Genomic DNA, 20,085 nt, shown 5'->3' with positions numbered 1-20,085 from the left:
CACATCACACCGGGCACATGCTGAACTCTGGTTTGGGGGTGCTTGCACATACTGGCTCATACTCTCTGAGATGTCTTTGGAAGGACATGCCCAATGGGAGTCAGAGGTCCAAGTGAGAGACTAACCTTTTCTATATATGTGTGTATATATAAACTACATTTTTAAGTGTCATGCCATTCATCTAGTCACAGTGCTAAGTACCTAAAAAATAAAACAAAATACTATGTACTCAAATAAGAGGCTTTTGAACCACGTAGGGTGGAGCCTCAGGTGTCTCTGGGGCCCCTCACGGGCTTCCTGAGTGTCCTCTGGCGAGTACTCCTTCCCAGAGTCCCACAGATGTCCTCTGCTCTCGGACTCAGAAAAGCCTCTCAGGGACCCGGGGGTGAGGTGTGTTTCCCCCTTTCCCGCTCTGTGCCTGGCTCTGGTCCCAGGCAGGGCTGCTATCTCCGCGATCAAGGGGCGGGCAGGACAGCAGTGGGCACGTGCTCGGCCTCCCACCCTGTCCGGGTCCTGCTCGCCAGCCGTGGGCGGTTTGGACCAAACTCCCTCCTCCTCCCTGCTGTGGGCCCAGCCTATAAAGCCACCCAGGACGTCCCCGCCGCCCCTGGCCCCCTCCCCTGACACCCAGTGCCACAATGGCAGAGCTGCCGGTGTCAGAGATGCCAGGGGACCCCGCACTGTGCAGTGGGCGCTTCATCATCAGCACGCTGCTGGGGGGCGATGAGCCCCCACCGCCGGCTGCCTGTGATAGCAGCCACCCCAGCCACCTGACCCACGGCAGCACCTTCTACATGCGTACCTTTGGCTACAACACTATCGATGTGGTGCCAGCCTACGAGCACTATGCCAACAGCGCCCTGCCCGGAGAGCCCCGGAAGGTCCGGCCCACGCTGGCCGATCTGCACTCCTTCCTCAAGGTAGGCACCATCTCAAAGCCTGGCCACTTTCCTGCTGTGTGACCTTGACCCAGTTACCTAACTTCTCTGAGCCTTGGCTCTGTCATCTGTGCTGTGGGGACAGACAGTTGTCTTCTTCATGGGTTGAGAGGCCTGAATGAAATGCGGGCATGGAAGCCATAAAGATCTGGACACGTATTGTAGTGTTTATTGTCCAGCCATTGGCAACACAATCATCAGTCTTGGCCTCCTACAGAGGTAATGAGCTCCCGGGCGTGGCAGTGCACAGAGACTGCACACACCTGAAAGAGAAAGGGACATGGGACCGAGGGAGGTCTGCAGCAGAGGGGAGGCTGGACCGTGGAGGGTGTGGATGGGGAGCCGGATTGTTGGTGCCTGCCTGACCTGCGGCCTCTGGGCTCCAGCAGGAAGGCAGCCACCTGCATGCCCTGGCCTTTGACACCCGGCCCAGCCATGAGATGACCGACGGGCTGGTGGAGGATGAGGCAGGCACCAACAGTGAGAAGCAGCCTGGGGAGCCCGTGCGCTTTGGCTGGGTCAAGGGGGTGATGGTAAGTAGGGTGTGGATGGGATGCCCAGGAATGCAAGTGGGGGAGACGTGGCTCTATCCAGGGGCAGCTCTGACTCTCAGGTCTTAGTGGCCAGGGTAGACCCAAGGCCCAGCCTGGGCCGCAGTTTCCCCATCTGCAGAGCGACCTCCAATTTTCCCTGGTTTTGTGCTTCTCCAGCCCCATGTATTCCCCAGGTTGATATCTCACCCTGGGAAAGATCTCTGGATACCTGCTTGTCCTGTGGCATTGGACAAGTTAGTTAACCTGTCTGTGTCTCAGTTTCTTCACCTGCGAAATGATGAGAATTAAATGAGTTAATAGACGAACACTGGGTGTTATACTATATGTTGGCAAATTGAATTTAAATTTTTTTAAAAATTTGCGTACCAAAAAAAAAAAAAAAAACAGACCGCTTGGATCAATGCCTTCCTAGGAATTATTAGAAGAAAATGTTTTCCCCCATAGCCACCAGGGGGCAGCACTAAACACACAACTCCAGGAGCGTGTTTTGTCGTTCCCGGTGATGGGAAGGGGAAGGCGTCCTGCAGGGTAGAGCACCAGCAGAGAATCAAATGAACTTTGGAAGGCAAAGGCTTTGGAAGGCATTATGGGACTTTTCAGAGGGGATCGCATCCCTAGAAGGCTTTGGTCCTGCTTCGGGAGGGGGTGGGCGCAGGAGGCCTGGATTCCGACCTTACTCTGCCTACTGGCTGTGCTTCCTTGTTTCCATCTGAACTGCGAGCTCCCCTCCACCCCAGCAGCTCATATATGGAGTATGGATCTTCCCTCCAGGCTGCGGGCCGTGTTCAGTATCTCGGAGCACACAGAGGGCCTTAGAAGTCTCCCCGCCTCGTAAATCCCACATGCTCCTGCCCCACCCCAAGAACTTGGCCGGAGCCAAAGACCACAGCAGCACCCCCACCTCCCTGGAATTCAGTCTCAGCTGTAGCCTCTGTCTTTGCTTTAAATTTGGAAGCTGAAGTCACAGCAACACGAGCGTTGTTTCTGCTTGTGTGTGGGGCCTTGGCTCAGCTGGCATTTGCTGTGCTCCCCAGAGATGCCAGGCCCTGGGCCAACAGCTGGCCACTGGGACCATGGCTGGGGCTGGCAGACACAGAATCCTCACCTCCTGGGTGGGAGGGGCAGGTGGATCTCTGGGTACGCCTGCCCTCCCTGCCCCACAGAACTGGAGGGGCATTGAGGTAGGAACCCACTGATGTAAGTAGAGCAAAGAAAGGACCCAGGGTCCCCTAGGTCAAAGTTCCGATGCCATACCATGACTGGGGACAGGGACTTGTGTGTTTGGCTTCGGGATATCCAGCCCACCCCTGACCCCTGGCCTCTGACCCCTCTCTCATCCCAGATCCGTTGCATGCTCAACATCTGGGGCGTGATTCTCTACCTACGGCTCCCCTGGATTACAGCCCAGGCAGGCATTGGTGAGTGCCACCTCCGGAGGGAAGGCGAGGGTATGCCTGAGACTTGATCCTCCCAGACCTCCATCTTGAATTTGGGGTACAGAGCCACAGGCTCCTGCAGTGACGGAGGTCAGGGAAGTGTGACAGAGGAGTCTAGACATGGAGTAATCAGGCCTGGGGTCTCTCCCCCGCTCTGTTTGCCCTCAGTGGGTCACTCAGCCTCTTGGAGTAAATCTCTACTGCATAGCATCCAGGTTAGAAACTTGTGCTCTGGACAGACACCAAGGTTCAGTTGCTAGCTCTCATGCTGTGCGACCTTGCACAAGTTTCTTAACCTCTCTGAGCCTTAGTTTCCTCATCAGTAAAATGGATGTGATAAGTGTCCCTACCTCACAGACCTATTGTGGGATTTCTATGATGTATGTAAAACAGCATAGGACTTGGCACCAAAGGTGCTTATTGAGTGGTGACTTTTTTATTCCTAAAGGAGGGTGACTTCCCATGGGCTCATCAGCTCCCTGGCTGTTCAGAATATACCAGGTGGGAGACAGAGACCCATTTTTCAGATGAGAAAACTGAGGCCCAGAGAAGGGAGGTGACTTAGGTGGTATGGCAAACCAGTTGGCTGACTCAGGTTCCTCATGTGGCTCCTCACCTGGGAAATGCCCCAGCTGAGTTTTTTGGTGACCACATCCCCACCCACCCCACAGTCCTGACCTGGATCATCATCCTGCTGTCCGTCACCGTGACCTCCATCACCGGCCTCTCCATCTCAGCTATCTCCACCAACGGCAGGGTCAAGTCAGGTGGGCCCCACCCCACCCCAAAGGCCCTCCTCCTTCCTGTCACTCCCCTGGTCTTCACCCTGGGAATGGGCCTCTGAGCACTCCCTATCAAAATGGGGATGCCCCAGCCTGCTCCCCCTGGTTCCAGGTGAAGGCTTTGGGCCCCCATGGATGGGCTGGGGGTCCCATGGTTACCCTCTCCCAACCTCCGTGTCTGCTTGCCCCAAGCCCACCCCAGCCAGCTGACTCCTCTGGTTTCATGGCTCTTGGCTCTGTCCCCAATAGGTGGCACCTACTTCCTCATCTCCCGGAGTCTTGGCCCAGAACTAGGGGGCTCCATTGGCCTCATTTTTGCTTTTGCCAACGCTGTGGGTGTGGCCATGCACACCGTGGGCTTCGCGGAGACCGTGAGGGACCTGCTCCAGGTGAAGCCAGAGGGAGCCTGGGCAGCCTACCTTGCTCCCCTCCAACCCCGACTGGGCCGGGCCCTCCCTCCCGTCTGCCCAATTTTCCCAGTCAGGGACCGAGGCCACAGTCTGATCCGCTGTGGGTGACCATGATGATATCATCAAATAAAGACCATTCCTTGAGTCCCCTTCAAGGGTGTGTGTTGCCTTTAGGGTCAAATTGTCCAGGCCGAGACAGCAGCCACTGTGGAGGCTCTGCTGGCAGGGAAGGTGCTTGTGTTTGTGTGTTGCTATGAGAGGGCGCCCATAGTTGAGGTGAATCCAGGTGGAGGAGTCTGGAGGGTGGGCTGTTCCGAGGGCAGCCTGCAGCCTGGCCTGTCCCCCTCCCCAGGAGCATGGCACACCCATTGTGGACCCCATCAATGACATTCGCATCATCGGCGTGGTCACCGTCACCGTGCTGCTGGCTATCTCCCTGGCTGGCATGGAGTGGGAGTCCAAGGTGAGGAGGGGATGTTGGGAGTGGTGAGGTGGAGAGGTGGGAGTCGTGAGGCCTCGCTCCCAGTCCAGGAGCAAGTCCCAGTCTTCTTGGTGTATCAGCTAGGCTTTCAGCTCTGCTGCTGTGACAAATAGGCCCTAGGGATCAGGGTCTTGAGCAAGAGTGGTGTGTTTCTCTCTCCCGTAACAGTCCAGGTGTGTGTGGTTCCTGCAGCTCAAGCACCCAGACCACTTCCGTCCTATGGCCTCTCTCTCCCTGGGTGTGCCCTTCATGCACCTGCTCCATGGCGGCCACCAGGGCCACCAGGGCCACCAGGGCCACTGCCCAGTCAGCAGGGAGGGGAGAGGGCAAAAAGGAGGAACTTCTTTTTCCTTTTCTTTTTCGGGCACCACCTTGGAGTTGCACACATCTCTCTGCTCACATCCCATCAGCCAGAACTTGGTCTCATGGCCACACCTAAGCTACAGGCAGGGAGGAGGGATGCATGCTCATGGGAACCTGTATCCAGCCAAAATTCAGAGCTTAGCAGGGAAGGAGGGCTGAATAAATATGGGGCGTCAGTGGGCAGACTTGCCAGATCTGGCCTCCACCCCCCACTCCTGTGTCTCCTCTCTCTCTCTCACTCTGGCCTCCAGCTCTGCTAGTCTCCTTGCTGTTCTTTGAGTGTCCCCAGCTTATGCCCTCTGCTGCTCACTCCTCTGCCTCCTTTGGATCCTTGAGTTACCTTCGTCAGCTGCTCTGCTAAAGTAGCCCCGACACGGTCCCTCTCACACCCTCGTTCTGACCCTAGAGTCATGTTCCATATTTATCAGCAACACAAAAGCCTTGCTGTATTGCCAACTCCTAGAACGGGGCTGGCAGCCTAAGGGGTGTAGATGAATGAATGAATGAATGAATGGGGGAAGGAGAGGCCCTGGGCAGGTCCTGTCCTGCTGGGGCTCCCTGAGCATGAGGCCAGGCCGTCTGACCTCTAGGGTCTTTTATCCCTAGGCCCAGGTGCTTTTCTTCCTTGTCATCATGGTCTCCTTTGCCAACTACTTGGTGGGGACGCTAATCCCCCCATCTGAGGACAAGGCTTCCAAAGGCTTCTTCAGCTACCGGGGTACGTGCAGGTTGGGTCCATGGCTCTGGAGACAGGTACAGCTTGTCCACCCATCTGGGCCATTCTGTGGGCAGTGGGAGGACACGACCCCCAACTCCTAGGACCACAGAAGCTGCCAGAGAGGAGGAGCCTCCTGCCTGTCTGGCTGGGCCCAGCCTTCCAGGGGGCCTGACTCAGGCTTTGGTCTTGCAGGAGACATTTTTGTCCAGAACTTGGTACCCGACTGGCGGGGTGCAGACGGCAGCTTCTTCGGGATGTTCTCCATCTTCTTCCCCTCCGCCACAGGCATCCTGGCAGGTGCCAACATCTCTGGGGACCTCAAGGTGAGTGGGACACTCGTCCCCCTGCTTCCTGGCCCTGTCCTCCCAGGATCTCCAAGACCGCGGGGCCAGAGCTTCTAAAACCCAGTCGAGTCCAACTCAACTCAATCCCAGCCAAGCAAACCAACTCTGTTCATTCCCCTCCATTCTGAGGTTGTTGATTGACACCAGCTAGGCCTGGAGGACCACCCTGAAAAGGGCGGTCTCCTCCCTAGTTCCCAGGGTCTCTCAGCCTCAGGGGGAAGACTGGGCCAGGTCAGACTGGTTCGTGCACCTCCTTGCTGGGCTGACCCCCCCCCCCCCCGGGCTCTCCCTCTCAACTGCTCAGAGGTCCAGGCTCCCGTCCACCATCGCCGCTGTCCCCTGTCCCCACGTCCCCTGCCCCAGCCCCCAGGATCTGCTGTTTCCTCCACGTTGCCTGTCTTTCCTCCACATTTTTATCTCTGCTGCGCTCTCTCCCTGGGATGTTTCTTTACCTTGAGAAGTTCTGTTCCTCGTTGAAATAACACCTCCGTCCTAAAATCTTTCCCAGCCCTTCTGCCAGAGTCATGGGTCCCCTTGCGTGTGGAGGTCAAGCCATTTATGAGTCTCTTCCCCCTTCCAGTTCTCTTTATCTGGAGAGCTGAGGCCTACCTCAATGTCCCCACTCCCAGCTGAGAGGCAGACATCTACTAGGTGCTCAGTCCATGTTTGTTGAGTGAATAGTGGTGAAATGTATTGAATGGGACATTTAGAGAAGAAGCACAAAGCGCTATAAAGTGGGGGAGGAGAGACGGACGTTGGCAGGGGCTCCAGCCAAACTCCTGGGTGGAGGTGGGGCCGGAGCTGGACTTTGAAAGCCAAGAGGTCCAGTGGTGTCTGGGCTGGGGCAGTGTCAAGGAGAGAGATGGTGTGCAAGTGGAGTGAAGGCGGAGAGCCTGGCCCGGTGCTAGGAACACTTCCTCCCACACCCAGCCTCCAGTCCCACTTGAAAGGGGTTCCTTGATGCATTTTCTTAAATGAATTAAGAATTGTGCCTTGGAGACAGTCTCCACCCCACCTGGCTCTGAGTGAGTGTGCCCAGGGGGAACAGGGCATGGCCTGGAAATCAGAGCTGGCCGCGTTAGCCCGGCTCCCGTCTTCTCTCTGGGGAGCATCCAGCAGAGGCCTGGCCTGCCTGCCTGCCTGCCTGCCTGCCCCGAGGTCCCTGCAGAGGCCGTCCTTGTGCTCAGCCCGGTTCCCCTGCCAGCTCTGTCACAGAGCATCGTAGCCTCACGATTCATCCAGACGCTTCGTGCAGCCTCTCAAGTTTCCAACCATCGGGGTGTGCAGGTGTCAGGGGCCAGGCAGCTGTTCTGGAGCTGCAGGTGGGGCAGGGGGTGCACCTTTGCTCTGTCCTAAATGCCCTCAAGCCTTAAAGGGGACCTTCCCTCCTGAATCCAGCCCTCAGCCTGTTCTGTGAGACAGGGTGTCCTCAGCAGAAGAGTAGCTCCTTTCCATGGAGACTTGAGGCAAGGCCCTTAAAATATCTCGGGGCTTCAGCTTTGCCAATGGTAAAACTGACACCACCCCTTCCTATTGCAAAGCAGAGAATGAGGATTCCCTGCTTTGAACAGTGCCTAGCAGGGAGGAAGTACCAAGGGCTGGTAGTCAAGGTCATGGTAATTTTTTCCATGTGGCTGCAGGGTGGCTCATTCTTCACAAAGGTTATCCTCGGGGGTGACTGTGAGGGCTCATACCATCGTCACCCAGATGTCACCCAGAGCAAACCAAGCTCAGAGAGGGCTGAGGGTTGCCCAGGGCCACACACCCACAGCGGGCAGAGGGACTGGAATGCAAGTTTCTAGAACAAAGAGGCCTCAACTTCATCATAAACTTACCATTCAACAAATATTTTTTGAGCACCTGCTTTGTGCCAGGGTCTTGTGGATACAGCAGTAAACAAAACAGACATAAGGTCCTGCCCTCGTGGAGCTGACATTCTAGCAAGAAAGAGAGACAATCGACCAATAAGTAAATAGGACGTGGCGTTCGCTCGATGGTGGAGATGGAGCGCAAAGGAGGGTAGGTCACCCCTGGGGGCGTGGAGCAAAGTCAGACAAGGTGGCCAGAGGCCACCCCAGAAGGTGACATAGGAGCCAGGACCTAAGGGGGTGATGTTAGAGTTCCCATCATCACTATTAATCCCTCACACCTCCCCAGCCCCCTAGTGCTTACAGAGCAATCTTGTGACCGTCCCCTGTGCTACGGCCGAGGAAAGCTTTACTAGCTTAATTTTGCAATGGGGAGGCTGAGGCTCAGAGACAAGAGGCTTCCTAGTGATGTGGGGTCAATTCCTTGCCTGGTGTGGCCCCAGGGCAGGTCCCTGAGCACAACACGGTTCCCACTCCTGAGTGCTCCCATTTATGGGTGCTTACTGCCTGCCGCGTATCATCCTGAGGCATCATGAGGTTCAGGGGCTTGTCTCTCTCTCATGGCTGAGAAGAGATGCTGGGATGTAGACTCAGATGTGCCTGACTTATGAGCCAGGGGCGGAGATTTCAGGCCAAGAGGTGGGGGCCTGATGGAGGCCGGGTGGAGCCATCTCCTGGGGACGCTGACACCAACCACCACGAACACTGGCGCTTAAAACAACAGACATTTATTTTGGCATATGGTTTGGGAAGTCAAACGTCCACAACAAAGGTGTCAAGAGCCAGGCTCCCTCTGAAGGCTCTAGGGGGTTGGGGTGGGGGGTCCTTCCTCTCTTCTCCCAGCTTCTGGCGGCTCTGACAAGCCCCAGCCTTCCCTGGCATGGAGCTGCCTCTCTGCAGTCCCTGCCCCTGCCTTCCTGTGGCTTTCTTCCCTCCGTGTGTCCTTGCCTCTTCTTTCAGGAAGACTGGTCACTGGATTTAAGACCTGCCTAACTGGGCAGGACCTCATATTAACTAATTACTTTTGCAAAGACCCTATTTCCAAATAAGGTCAGATTCTGAGGTTCTGGGGGAACAGGAATTTTTGGAGTCTCCATTCAAGCCACTCTAGGTGGGATGGGAAGTTAGGCCAGTCTGCTGGCCTAGGGACCAGGGACTCTGTGTGCTTTACCTAGTCACTCCATCCTGGTACACGACAGGGCTGCAGGGCCCCCAGAGCAGAGACCTCGGCCTCCCTCCCGCTCTGCACCTCTGTGTCTACTTTGCTCTGGCCTGCCACTCCCCTCCGCCCATCCCCTGCCTTCAGAGCTACCTCGTCGGTCAGTCGGTCGGTTGGTTGGTGGTCTCCTTCACCATGAGGCCTCCCGTGGTTCCTGCAACCTGTTGTGCTCTCTCCCTGCCCTTGTTCTGCAGCACACCCCAGTCTGCCCTGTGTTGGCAGGATCTTGCCTGTACCTCTTCTCCCTGGGCCCAGGGTCCTCAAGGTGGGGCCAGGACTTGGCCATCACTGAACGACTGTTGGTTCCAAATCAGGCTCCTGAGTGTTTGAGGCAGAGAACCGGGTCGTTGCCAGCCTTGTTTGGACCTGCCTGAGATGCTGAACCATGTCATGGTCCCTCCAGCTCTGTAATTTGTGGTCCTACCTGCCAGCTGTGCAGAATGGCCCGGGAAAAGCTGGGGAGGTGCATGGGTTTACTCCCAATGCCCATGTGGCCTGCCATGGGGTTGGGGTCTATGCCTGGAGGGAGGAACCTGAGGTAAAAATCCCAGCCTGTGTTACTCCACAGTAACATTGTTACTCCACAATTTTTCCTCGGAGGGGAGAGTTTGGGGCTTGTCTGTATATTAATTGCTGTGGTACCACACAAACCAATCGGTGCATAATAGTGATCAATTTACAACCAGCGTGGCCGGTGAGCCGGGCCCTGATCTAGGAGCCTGATGCAGATTAATTCACCCAGCCAGCAGTCCTGTGGGGCGGCAGGGGCTGAGGCATAGGAGACCATGCCCCCCATCCAGCCGGTCACCTGGGCTCCCAGAACCTGGATATATTCTCAGCCCCATGTTCTTGTGTCCCATCCTGCTCTGTGGGTTGCAGTCGTGAGGGTCCTTCCTCCCTGGGCCCTGGGGAAGGGGGCTCTGAGAGGCCAGGTCAGGGGTTGCTGGCCCACCTCTGGCCCCAGACAAGGGCAGGACCTGGAAGAAGGCCCAGAGGCTGCCCTCCTTCCCTCCCTCCCCCTTCCCCAGGACCCTGCTGTAGCCATCCCCAAAGGAACACTCATGGCCATTTTCTGGACCACTGTCTCCTACCTGGCCATCTCAGCCACCATCGGTGAGTAGCCAGCCCAGATCGCTGGAAGGGGCACAGGGTACTTGGCTCTCCAACAGGAAGAGCTGGACCAGGACGACATGGCAACCTCAGGAAGTGGAGCCTCAAACCCTATTCTGGGGACAACTGGCGGTGATTAGAACAGCTTCATGGGAGGCGGTAGTTTGTGGTGGGGGTGGGGGTGGGAGTGGTCAGCCCAGGCTCTCTGGTCCCTTCAAACCTTAAGTCACAGATTCAAGGGTGGGAAAATCCTAGAGGACAAATTATACTCTGAGTTGAGGACTCATAATAACAATAAGGATGATGGTGGTGGTGAAGAAGATGCCAGCCACGGACTTAAACTATAGGCCCAGCCCTTTGCGTGCCTCATCACATTCCATCTGGGCCACTGCCATTCCCGCCACTTTACAGAGGACTAAACCAGAGCTCAGAGAGGTTAAGTGACCTGCCCAGGGTCACACAGCCACTGATGGTGGGGCTGGGCTTTGAACCCAGGCCTGGGCTGTTGACACTTGCCTCTCACTGAGGTCCTCTCAGGTGCTCTTGCTCCCAGTAACCACCTTGTTAGGTAAGCTGCTCACAGACGGCCAAGGGACGTGGCCTAATCTGGCCTCTGCTTTAAGGACGACATGGTGATCTTAACAGGTCACTTTAGGTCACTGTGCCTCTGTAGAGCGACAACAATGAAAGCAATAGTGAGGCTTGCTTCCCAGGGTTGTTTGAAGTCCTTAGCATGGTCCCTGGCACATCGTCAGTGCTCCTGCATTTAGCTATTTGCATTGGCATTATTATTGTTATTATTAAGTATTATTACATGCTACAGGGGGAGCTGGCCCCTCCGCAGCGTCTCGCCCTCTGCAGAAGTGGCCAGTGTTGGGGAGGTGGGAGGCGAGGAGGGAGGAGCCTCCCCAAGCCCTGCTCCCCCTTCAGGCTCCTGCGTGGTTCGAGATGCCTCCGGGGTCCTGAATGACACGGTGACCGCCGGCTCGGGCGCCTGCGAGGGGCTGGCCTGCGGCTACGGCTGGAACTTCACCGAGTGTGCTCACCAGGGCAGCTGCCGCTATGGCCTCATCAACTACTACCAGGTGCACGCGGCCTCTGCCGGGGAGTCTGCCCCAGCAGAGCTCGGGTGGGGGGCCCGGGGCCAGTGCCTCGGCGGCCCCTGGGATCCCCAGGCAAGGGGTGTGGACTCAGAGGCCTTGGGACCTAGCCCCTGCCTGCAGGGGGCACTGGGGTGCCCTGGGCTCCAGGCATGAGGGGCACCACCATGAGCGACCCAGACCCCGTGTCCCTGCAGACCATGAGCATGGTGTCCGGCTTCGCGCCCCTCATCACGGCTGGCATTTTTGGGGCCACCCTTTCTTCCGCCTTGGCCTGCCTTGTGTCTGCTGCCAAGGTCTTCCAGGTGAGGCTGCAGAATGGGGAGGGCAGGAAGGTGGTGTCTGGGAGGCCCAGGGGCAAGGGTCCCCGGGTGACAGCTACTGAGGTCTGGCATGGGACATGGACGTGCAGACTGAGGGAACAGGGGGTCAGTGAGCAAACTCCTGCAGGAAGCAGCCCCTTCCCGAAGTGTGCTTGAAGAGCACCTGCATTTCCCACCCCAGAGGGTCCCCTGTGCAGCCTGGGGACCCACTTTTGCCTGGATGCTTTTGATACCCACCCCGTTTGCTATCTCCCTGGTGAGGTGGAGGGAGCAAACAGGGCCCAGGGAGGGGGGCCTGCGGGGGGGGGGGGGAGTGGGGCCCAGCCCGCAGTGAACACATCTTCCTGTGCCCACAGTGCCTGTGCCAGGACCAGCTGTACCCACTGATCGGCTTCTTCGGGAAGGGCTACGGCAAGAACAAGGAGCCGGTGCGCGGCTACCTGCTGGCCTACGCCATCGCCGTGGCCTTCATCATCATCGGTGAGAGGCTGCAAGGCCGGGGGGCCGGGGCCTGGGGGGCCACGTGCCAGGGCTCCTCCTCATGCTGCTCACCCTGGCGCCCGGTGCCCAGCCTGGCCAGGCAGGGAGTGGGCACTCAGTGAGTAATCCCTGAGTGAGTGGGGCTGGTCATGGGGTCCCCACTGCCCCCGCCTCCAGGTGGGGTGGCTCCCACACCACGCCAGGTGGGTGGACCGTTCTATTTTGTTCGAAGGGACCCTACATGCTCTTCTGGTTCCCCATTCCTGTATCCTGGCAAGTTGCCCCCCACCCCCCCAGCCCCCAGCTGGTCCAAATTAGTCCCCAGGACAACTTCAGAGCACAGGACAGCTCTTGGGAGCTGACACAAATAGCTGGATCGATATCTCCGTAGGTGTATAAACTAGACGGTCTCATTTCCCAGACCTTGAGTTGCCAGATTCCTTGGACTTCACAGTAAAGGAGGCCCCCAGGAGAGGGATCCAGTTAACCAGTTAGTTAGATTGGCTTTCTATCCTGGCTATTTCCACTGTGTTGCCTTACCTTCCTAAGCCTTGGTTTCTTCGCCTGCAGAATGGGAGCAATAGCAGGTGTGTCACAGGTGGGCAGGAAGTGACTTGTGTACACGCACACACATGCGTTGCATTCATACATGCACATACTCCCCAGTACTTCCTGACTTCCTTAGCCAACAAGGCAGATAGGTAGCCTCACCAGGCAAGGACAGTGGCTGTGCTACAGCATGATGACCCTCTGGCCCCTGCTCTCTATGTAGGAGCAGGGTGGGGGCTGGCTGCTGGTGGCCCCGTGGGCCTGCCATAGCACAATCCCTCCCAGTCATGCTGGCATCACCAATCCTAGGACTAACCCTACCAGTCTACTCACTTCCACTCGGGGGAGCCTTTCCAGACTTTGGAGACTCCTGGATCCTGAACCAGATGAAGAGGTAGCAGGGCCACCCCCAGGGGATGGGAATGTCTAGACTGATGTTCTCCAAACACATCTCTGCTTCCTGCTCATCCTGCAGTCTACCCCCAGCTCAGACTTTATGGATCTGACTGCACTTCAGTCTGAGAACCATGATCCCAGATGCTCTGGGACAGGGTTCTTGTGGCAATTCAATGAAATCACGCACAGAAGTCCTGACACTTGAGAGGTGCTTGTCTTGTTGTGGGATTCCCCAGAAGCAGGCCCCAAGACAAGGACACACATGTAGAAGTTTGTCTGGGGTGCCCGGGGCAGTGGCAGCCCAGTGAGACAGGGAAGGGAAGGGACTAGTTCTTGAGTGGGTTTCCACTGTGGATGGAACTGTGCGTGTCCTATGGTCTCGGGGCTTCAGATAAAAGATGATATATGTCTTGGGTCACATTGTAAAATGTATTTCTTACTGTAATTTGTGGTTACAGAAAAATGTGACAGCCATTGTCCTTGGTTATCCCCTAATGTCTCCCACTGCTCCCCATCCTCGTAAGAGCCGGCATTTTATGGTAAACAAAACATCAGCCCATCAGTTTCACAAAATGATGGGCCCATTTCACAGATGAGAAGGTTGAGACGCACCGAGCCTCTGGAGCCCGTCTGGAATCCCCCAGCTGCGAGGGAGGGCACCGGGCGGCTCCTGGGAGGGTTGCCCAACAGACTGTCCTCTTTCTCCCCCGGGGTCCCTGAAGCTGAGCTCAACACCATTGCCCCCATCATCTCCAACTTCTTCCTGTGCTCCTACGCGCTCATCAACTTCAGCTGTTTCCACGCCTCCATCACCAACTCACCTGGTAGGCAGCCCCCTCACCGCTCCAGGGAGGAGGCGCGTGGGGCCAGGGCAGGAAGGGGGAGGGGAAGGCACGGGTGCAGGTGAGCCCACCAAGGTCACCTCTGCAATGGAAACCAATCCAAGGGACCATTCAAGTCATAATCATAATAATAGCAGCTCTGATTCCTTAAGCACTTACGGTATACACTGAACAGGGATTCATACGCTGTCTACAGGGGGCGAGGAGTTCCCTGGTGCCCTCCGCCCCCAACTTACGGGAGTCAGGAATTCCTGACTCCCCAGAAAAGGGAGAGAATTGGCCAAAGTCACAGGTTGTTGCAGGTTGCACATTGCACAACTCTGGGGGTGCTGCTCATATAGGCCATCGATTTGTATGTTATTCTGAAAATTTTCTGGCAGATGACAGTAAAGTATCTCTCTTTTCTGATGACCCCCAAATCACCAATGGGTCGGTCCCCCAGGCCACCTTTTCCTTAGACCGGGAACCTGATGCCCCACAGTTGTCCATGGGGCAGCTGTCACTAGTGGTGGCCCTGGCATGGCCCTGTGCTAGGGAGCCAGGCAGAATCAGGTCCTTCCCTGCCCTCTCACCCCCTTGGCTCCGTGAGACACACAGGGCCCGGGGCTGGTGCTGACGTATGGCCATATTTGGCAGCAGCTGGACACCTCCTCCTTGGCGTAGCCTGTCAACGTGGCCAAATGCCAGCCAAGGCAGGCGTGTGGTCCTCCCCAGAGCCTCCAGGCCCAGCCCCAGGAGAGCCCGGGGTGGGGAACGTGGGCACAGGCTGGGACCCTGGCTCTGGGCACTGCTGGCATTGCCACCCAGCAGCGCTGGCCCACAAGGATGCTCCAGAGTGTGCCCACAGACCTGCGTCCTCCACCCAGGGTGGAGACCCTCATTCCGATACTACAGCAAGTGGTCGGCGCTATTTGGAGCGGTCATCTCTGTGGTCATCATGTTCCTTCTCACCTGGTGGGCAGCCCTCATTGCCATCGGCGTCGTCCTCTTTCTTCTGCTCTATGTGATCTACAAGAAGCCAGGTGCAGTCTCTCGGGTCGCCCAGAAGCTTGGGCTCTCCTTTTCCTGGGGGGTGCCAAGCCAGCCATCCTGCCCTTCAGCCCAGCCAGGGGGCCTGCATCACCCTCCAGCCTCATGGGGTGAGGAGCCTATGGGAACATGCCCACTCCGAGCCCACACCTCTTCTTCTGGACTGTCCTCCTGCCACCCAGGGCCATGAAATTGCCTGCCCAGGGCCATCCTCTTGAAGCGGCCAGCCCGCTGGGGTACACACCCAGCCCTGGCTGACCAAAGGGCAGGTGGACACGGTATGGTGTCTACATGCACGCAAACAAGGATCCCAGGGTGACAGTGCCCGGTTGGGGACAGGATACGGAACTCCAGGAAAGCCTAGAATTCTCAATTCGAACCTGGCTTTCCAGGACATTGTCTGTTTGTCAAGGGAGGAGAATGTTTTGTAGAGTTTAATACTTGGAAGTGTAACTTTTAAACATGTAGCCATACGATAGGTGCAAAGGTCAGGAAGAGATCTGCAGGCTGTCCACCGGCCAGGCGGCCCAGCTTCCACGGTGCTTGATTTCTAAACAAGGTCAACGCTCCCTCCCTCTGCACCGATGGTTGGCTGGTTTCTCCCGGGGCTTGCTTTTGTTATCTTTCCTGCCAAGATTTTATTTATTTGTTCATGAGAGACGCAGAGAGAGGCAGAGACACAGGCAGAGGGAGACTCGATCCCAGGACCCCAGGACCATGACCTGAGCCAAACCCCAGATGCTCAAGCCCTGAGCCACCCAGGCGCCCCTCTCCTGGGGGCTTTCTAATCTTGTGCCCCCCACCCCTGCTCAGACGTGAACTGGGGCTCCTCGGTCCAGGCCGGCTCCTACAACCTGGCCCTGAGCTACTCGGTCGGCCTCAACGAGGTGGAGGACCACATCAAGAACTACCGGTGAGCGCAGCCACGTCCCTGCTCTGGGAGGGCTCCTGTCCCCAAGTGGGCAGACCCCGGGGTGGGCCCCACCCAGGCTCCGAGAGGGCCCAGAGCCGGAGCACCTGCCTGCGGTCAGGGGCCCGCGCTGACGTTGCTCCGCGGGGACCAAGCGCGTCTGGTGACCTCTTGGTACCTGAGTTTTCACAGCAGAATATGCTCCCGGAGACGCAGAGGGCCATGTCAGGACGATCTGGTCTTGTGGTCCCGTCGCAGTCATCCGCCAGGCTGACTCCTTAGCGAGGACAGTGTCCGGGAAGCCCTCCCACCAGAGCTCGTGCCAACCGTCGGCCGCGTGGATTTATGTTGCACTGCTGTGCGGAGGGCCTTAGGCCACCTTGCCACGACCCCCTGGGGGGGTGAGGTCACTGACCCCGTCACCCATGAGAACACCGACGCACAGAGATTAAGTAACTGCCCCAAGGTCACACAGCTGGTGGGTGACCAATTTTTTTCTGGCTCCAACGGAGTCTGGTAGTGGCCCCAGACCACGACCCTTGGCGGCCTCTTCATCCAGAGGCCGAGTCACCCACCCACGTGGCACAGGGATCTTGCATGTGCCGTGCCTCCCTGTCCCAGTCTTTGCTCTTCTCTGCACCTGCCTTCTGCTCCCAGATGCCCGTGGGCTCTGTCCAGGTGGCTCATGCACTTTTGCCTCCCCCTCCTCAGCCCCCAGTGCCTAGTGCTCACGGGGCCCCCCAACTTCCGCCCCGCCCTGGTTGACTTTGTGGGCACCTTCACCCGGAATCTCAGCCTGATGATCTGTGGCCACGTGCTTATCGTGAGTGGCCCCTGTAGGTGGGGGAGGTGTACCCTTGGTGGCGCCCCTGGGCGTGAAGTCCGCCTTGCATGGGGGGCAGAGAGTGTGGGGAGGAGTGGGGGGCAGAAGGGGCAGTGGAGCAAGCTGTGGGCCCGGCCGTCGCCCCTCCCTTGCCCCAACCCTCGGCTTCTCCCTGCTGCCCTGCCTCTTGCTTGTTCCCTCCATCTTCCTCTCTCCTCCTTCCTCCTCTTCTTTCCCTCCCTGCTCTGATTCCAGTGGGGAAATGGGCACCTCTGGGGGTGGCTGAGCCCATGGGGCAGCCTCCAGAGAGGAGAGTTGCTGAATCTCACCAGGCCAGAGGGTGAAGGCAGCCCCTGACGTCACGGCTGCCACCGCCCACAGGGACCCCGCAAACAGAGGATGCCCGAGCTCCGGCTCATCGCCAATGGGCACACCAAGTGGCTGAACAAGAGGAAGATCAAGGCTTTCTACTCAGATGTCATCGCTGAGGACCTCCGCAGCGGCGTTCAGATTCTGATGCAGGTGCCACGGGGTTGGGGCTTCACCACAGGACGTATTACTTGATGTGACAACCTGGAAGGCGGGATGTCCTGAGAGGCTAGTTGAAGCTCCTTTTGCTGCACCAGGGGTCCCTGCCTTTCTTGTCTCTCCAGATATGCTGATTCAAGGCACTTTATTCGGGTGCCCAAGGGCCTAGGGGAAACTGACCTTGAAGCCTGTGAGGCCTGCGTGACCTTGAGCAATTCTTTTTTATTATTATTATTAAATATAATATACAGACAGCAAAGTGAAAAATATTAAGTGTATCATCTGATAAATATTTACGTATGCAGATACACCCAGTGGTGTGAAACCCCCACTGAGATCAAGTTCTAGAACGTTCCATTGGGCAATTCATTTTACTGCTCAGTTTTCTCAGCTGTAAAATGGGATGCATAGATAAAATAACAGTTGTCGATCCTGAGCCAACATATCAAAAGTCTCTCTAATAATTCCAAATATTTCTCATTTTTTAAAGAAAAGAACATACAGGGTCTTCTTTTGGGAGTATGAAAATATTTTGGGAGTGGATAGAAGTAATGGTTGCACAGCATTATAAATATACTAAAATTCTACTGAATTATACCCTTTAAAATGGTTAATTCTGTGTCATGTGAATTTCACTTCAAAAATTTTTTTTAACATTTTGAAACATTAAAAAAAGAAATATGAAAGATGTATGGGTAAGATGGCCTGGGGATATGCTAAGCTTGGTATACAAATTTAAGTCCCTTGTGATGAGAAATAATTTGCTAAAGAAGCAGGAAGTGGGATAATCCAGAGCTCATGGGGACAGTCCAGTCATTGTAGCTTCTGGCTGTAGCTTCACCTTTCTCATGAGTGTGTCCAGGCCAGCAGGACCCTGACCCTCAGGATGTGATTCCTGAGCCCTCACCACCTGGTGAGGAGGGCAGGTGGGACTGAGAGAACAGCGCCCCTGTGGGGCACGAGGCCTAGTCCCTCACCTCCCCCCACACCCTTTTGCAGGCCGCAGGTCTTGGGAGAATGAAGCCAAACATTCTGGTGGTTGGATTCAAGAAGAACTGGCAGTCGGCTCACCCGGCCACGGTGGAAGATTACATTGGCATCTTGCAGTGAGTGAGGGCGTGAGGGAGGCAGGGCCTGGGGTCTGTTATTTGGGCCTTTGGAGTTTCCTGGGCCTTGGGAAGCAGAGGGGAAGCAGTGGATGTTATAAGAAGCTGGTCCAAACCTGAGAAAGGAACAGACCCACTGAGGGCTCGCCACTCTGACCTATGGCCTGTGGACACCAAGGTGGGCAGGGAACAGGCAGGGAACACAGTGAAGGGGACCAGGTGTGGGACGACAGGGAGCAGTGAGGACTGTGGCAAGCTGCAGTAAAGCTGCTACTTGGCTCCAGCCAGTTGTGTGCACACAGAAATGTGAGCCCAGTGTTGCCAGATCTTCTGGCTTCTCAGAGAAATTGAAAAGGTAGGTTTTTAGGTGAAAACCTTTTGCCCACCTGTGAACTCTAGAAGGCCTGCTGATAGCCAGCTCTCAAGCTGTGAGGTGGTGCTACTGAGCAAGAAGCAAAACCAGGCCTCCCAGGAGGCAGTAGTGTGAGGAAGGGGACCAGGAGGATAAACTCCTCAGGGATTTCAGGGTGAACCCCAAACCCTTTCTCCTTTAGCTCCTCCTTTGCAACCTCCTGAAAATGCCTGCCTGAGTTGCTTTTCTATGTTGACATGGTACAGAGAGGCAGCGTGTAGTAGCGTGTAAAGAACAAAGGCTAGGGCGCCTGGGTGGCTCAGTTGGTTGAGCATCTAACTCTTAATTTTGGCTCAGGTCATGATCTCAGGGTCATGGGATCGAGCCCTGCGTCAGGCTCCATGCTCAGTGGGGAGTCAGCTTGGGATTCTCTCTCTCCCTCTCCCTCTGCCCCTCCCAACCTGCTCGTGCGCGCTTTCTCTCTCTCTCTCTTTCTCAAATTAAATAAATTAAAATAAAAATCTTTTAAAAATAAGTAAATAAATTGAAAGAAAGAAAAAGAACAAACTGAGGGAGTGTTGGGGACCTGGGACCTGCTTCCAGGGACCTGCTTCCAGGTCTGCTATGACCCAGCTCCCTGACCCTGAGCCGTGCAACTCAGCTGCCTCCGACAAGGACAACAGGCAGTGGTGGAACATCTGTCCTTCAGCATCACCCCCGGCTCCAGTGCTCCAAGACCCCAAAATCCTGGGGCCTGAGAAGCGCCCGCCCCAGAGATGTCTAGCTAAAGGAGGCCATGGGGATCCCTGGGTGGCTCAGCGGTTTAGCGCTGCTTTCAGTCCAGGATATGATCCTGGAGACCCAGGATCGAGTCTGCGTCGGGCTCCCTGCATGGAGCCTGCTTCTCCCTCTGCCTATGTCTCTGCTTCTCTCTCTCTCTGTATCTCTCATGAATAAATAAATAAAATCTTAAAAATAAATAAATAAAGGAGGCCATGGAGGCAATGCTTAGCCCATCAGATCAAGCCTGACTGGACTCTGGGGACCTCTGTCCACTGGGCAGTGAATAGACTTCTGAGGTTGGAGTCTTCTAGACATTCCCTTTAGACAAGCTGTTGTTGCCCTCCTGAGCAAGGCCATTCCTGTGTGTGCCGGCCCTCGGGGATCAGTCTCAGCTATTTGATTTTAAGCCAGCTGGCCACTTCCTTAGCATGGACCACAGGCAAGTTACTCAGTGAAACTCAAGTCTTGCTTCTGTAAAATAGGGGTAAGGATTCCCATCCCACCTCTGTTGGCGGCCTGTACAGATTATCCGAGCATATCAGGAGGACAGGGCTTGCCTTGAAGACTGGCCTGACTCGGTTTCCCCTGAGTACAGGGTCCAGAGCATCCCTAGTGCCACAAACTGTAGAGCTAGGAGGGTT

The 20,085-nt window shown here is 56.3% G+C and overlaps 1 protein-coding gene across 3 annotated transcripts in view; it reads left to right on the top strand.

Annotated features, from left to right (window-relative positions):
* The first annotated feature begins 589 nt into the window (after positions 1 to 589).
* SLC12A3 (solute carrier family 12 member 3) overlaps positions 590 to 20,085 on the top strand; it is a 35,617-nt gene continuing 16,121 nt past the window's right edge. The window contains exons 1-18 of one of the 3 annotated variants that reach the window (XM_077898359.1): positions 590 to 920; positions 1,328 to 1,471; positions 2,835 to 2,910; positions 3,600 to 3,695; positions 3,960 to 4,099; positions 4,473 to 4,583; positions 5,571 to 5,682; positions 5,875 to 6,005; positions 10,142 to 10,226; positions 11,154 to 11,308; positions 11,521 to 11,628; positions 12,003 to 12,126; positions 13,794 to 13,895; positions 14,780 to 14,935; positions 15,756 to 15,855; positions 16,564 to 16,675; positions 17,057 to 17,197; positions 18,203 to 18,309. In XM_077898359.1, the coding sequence (XP_077754485.1) occupies positions 639 to 920; positions 1,328 to 1,471; positions 2,835 to 2,910; positions 3,600 to 3,695; positions 3,960 to 4,099; positions 4,473 to 4,583; positions 5,571 to 5,682; positions 5,875 to 6,005; positions 10,142 to 10,226; positions 11,154 to 11,308; positions 11,521 to 11,628; positions 12,003 to 12,126; positions 13,794 to 13,895; positions 14,780 to 14,935; positions 15,756 to 15,855; positions 16,564 to 16,675; positions 17,057 to 17,197; positions 18,203 to 18,309 (2,282 nt within the window). In that variant the 5' untranslated portion in view covers positions 590 to 638. Of the gene's footprint in view, positions 921 to 1,324; positions 1,472 to 2,834; positions 2,911 to 3,599; positions 3,696 to 3,959; positions 4,100 to 4,472; positions 4,584 to 5,570; positions 5,683 to 5,874; positions 6,006 to 10,141; positions 10,227 to 11,153; positions 11,309 to 11,520; positions 11,629 to 12,002; positions 12,127 to 13,793; positions 13,896 to 14,779; positions 14,936 to 15,755; positions 15,856 to 16,563; positions 16,676 to 17,056; positions 17,198 to 18,202; positions 18,310 to 20,085 lie in introns of all 3 variants that reach the window. The other 2 variants (XM_077898358.1, XM_077898360.1) reach the window with 2 other exon arrangements.

The sequence above is a fragment of the Canis aureus genome, chromosome 5 (genome assembly GCF_053574225.1).
Source record: "Canis aureus isolate CA01 chromosome 5, VMU_Caureus_v.1.0, whole genome shotgun sequence".
Lineage (NCBI taxonomy): Eukaryota > Metazoa > Chordata > Mammalia > Carnivora > Canidae > Canis > Canis aureus.
Note: the sequence above shows the minus strand (reverse complement) of the source record. Positions and strands in the feature narration are given on the sequence as shown.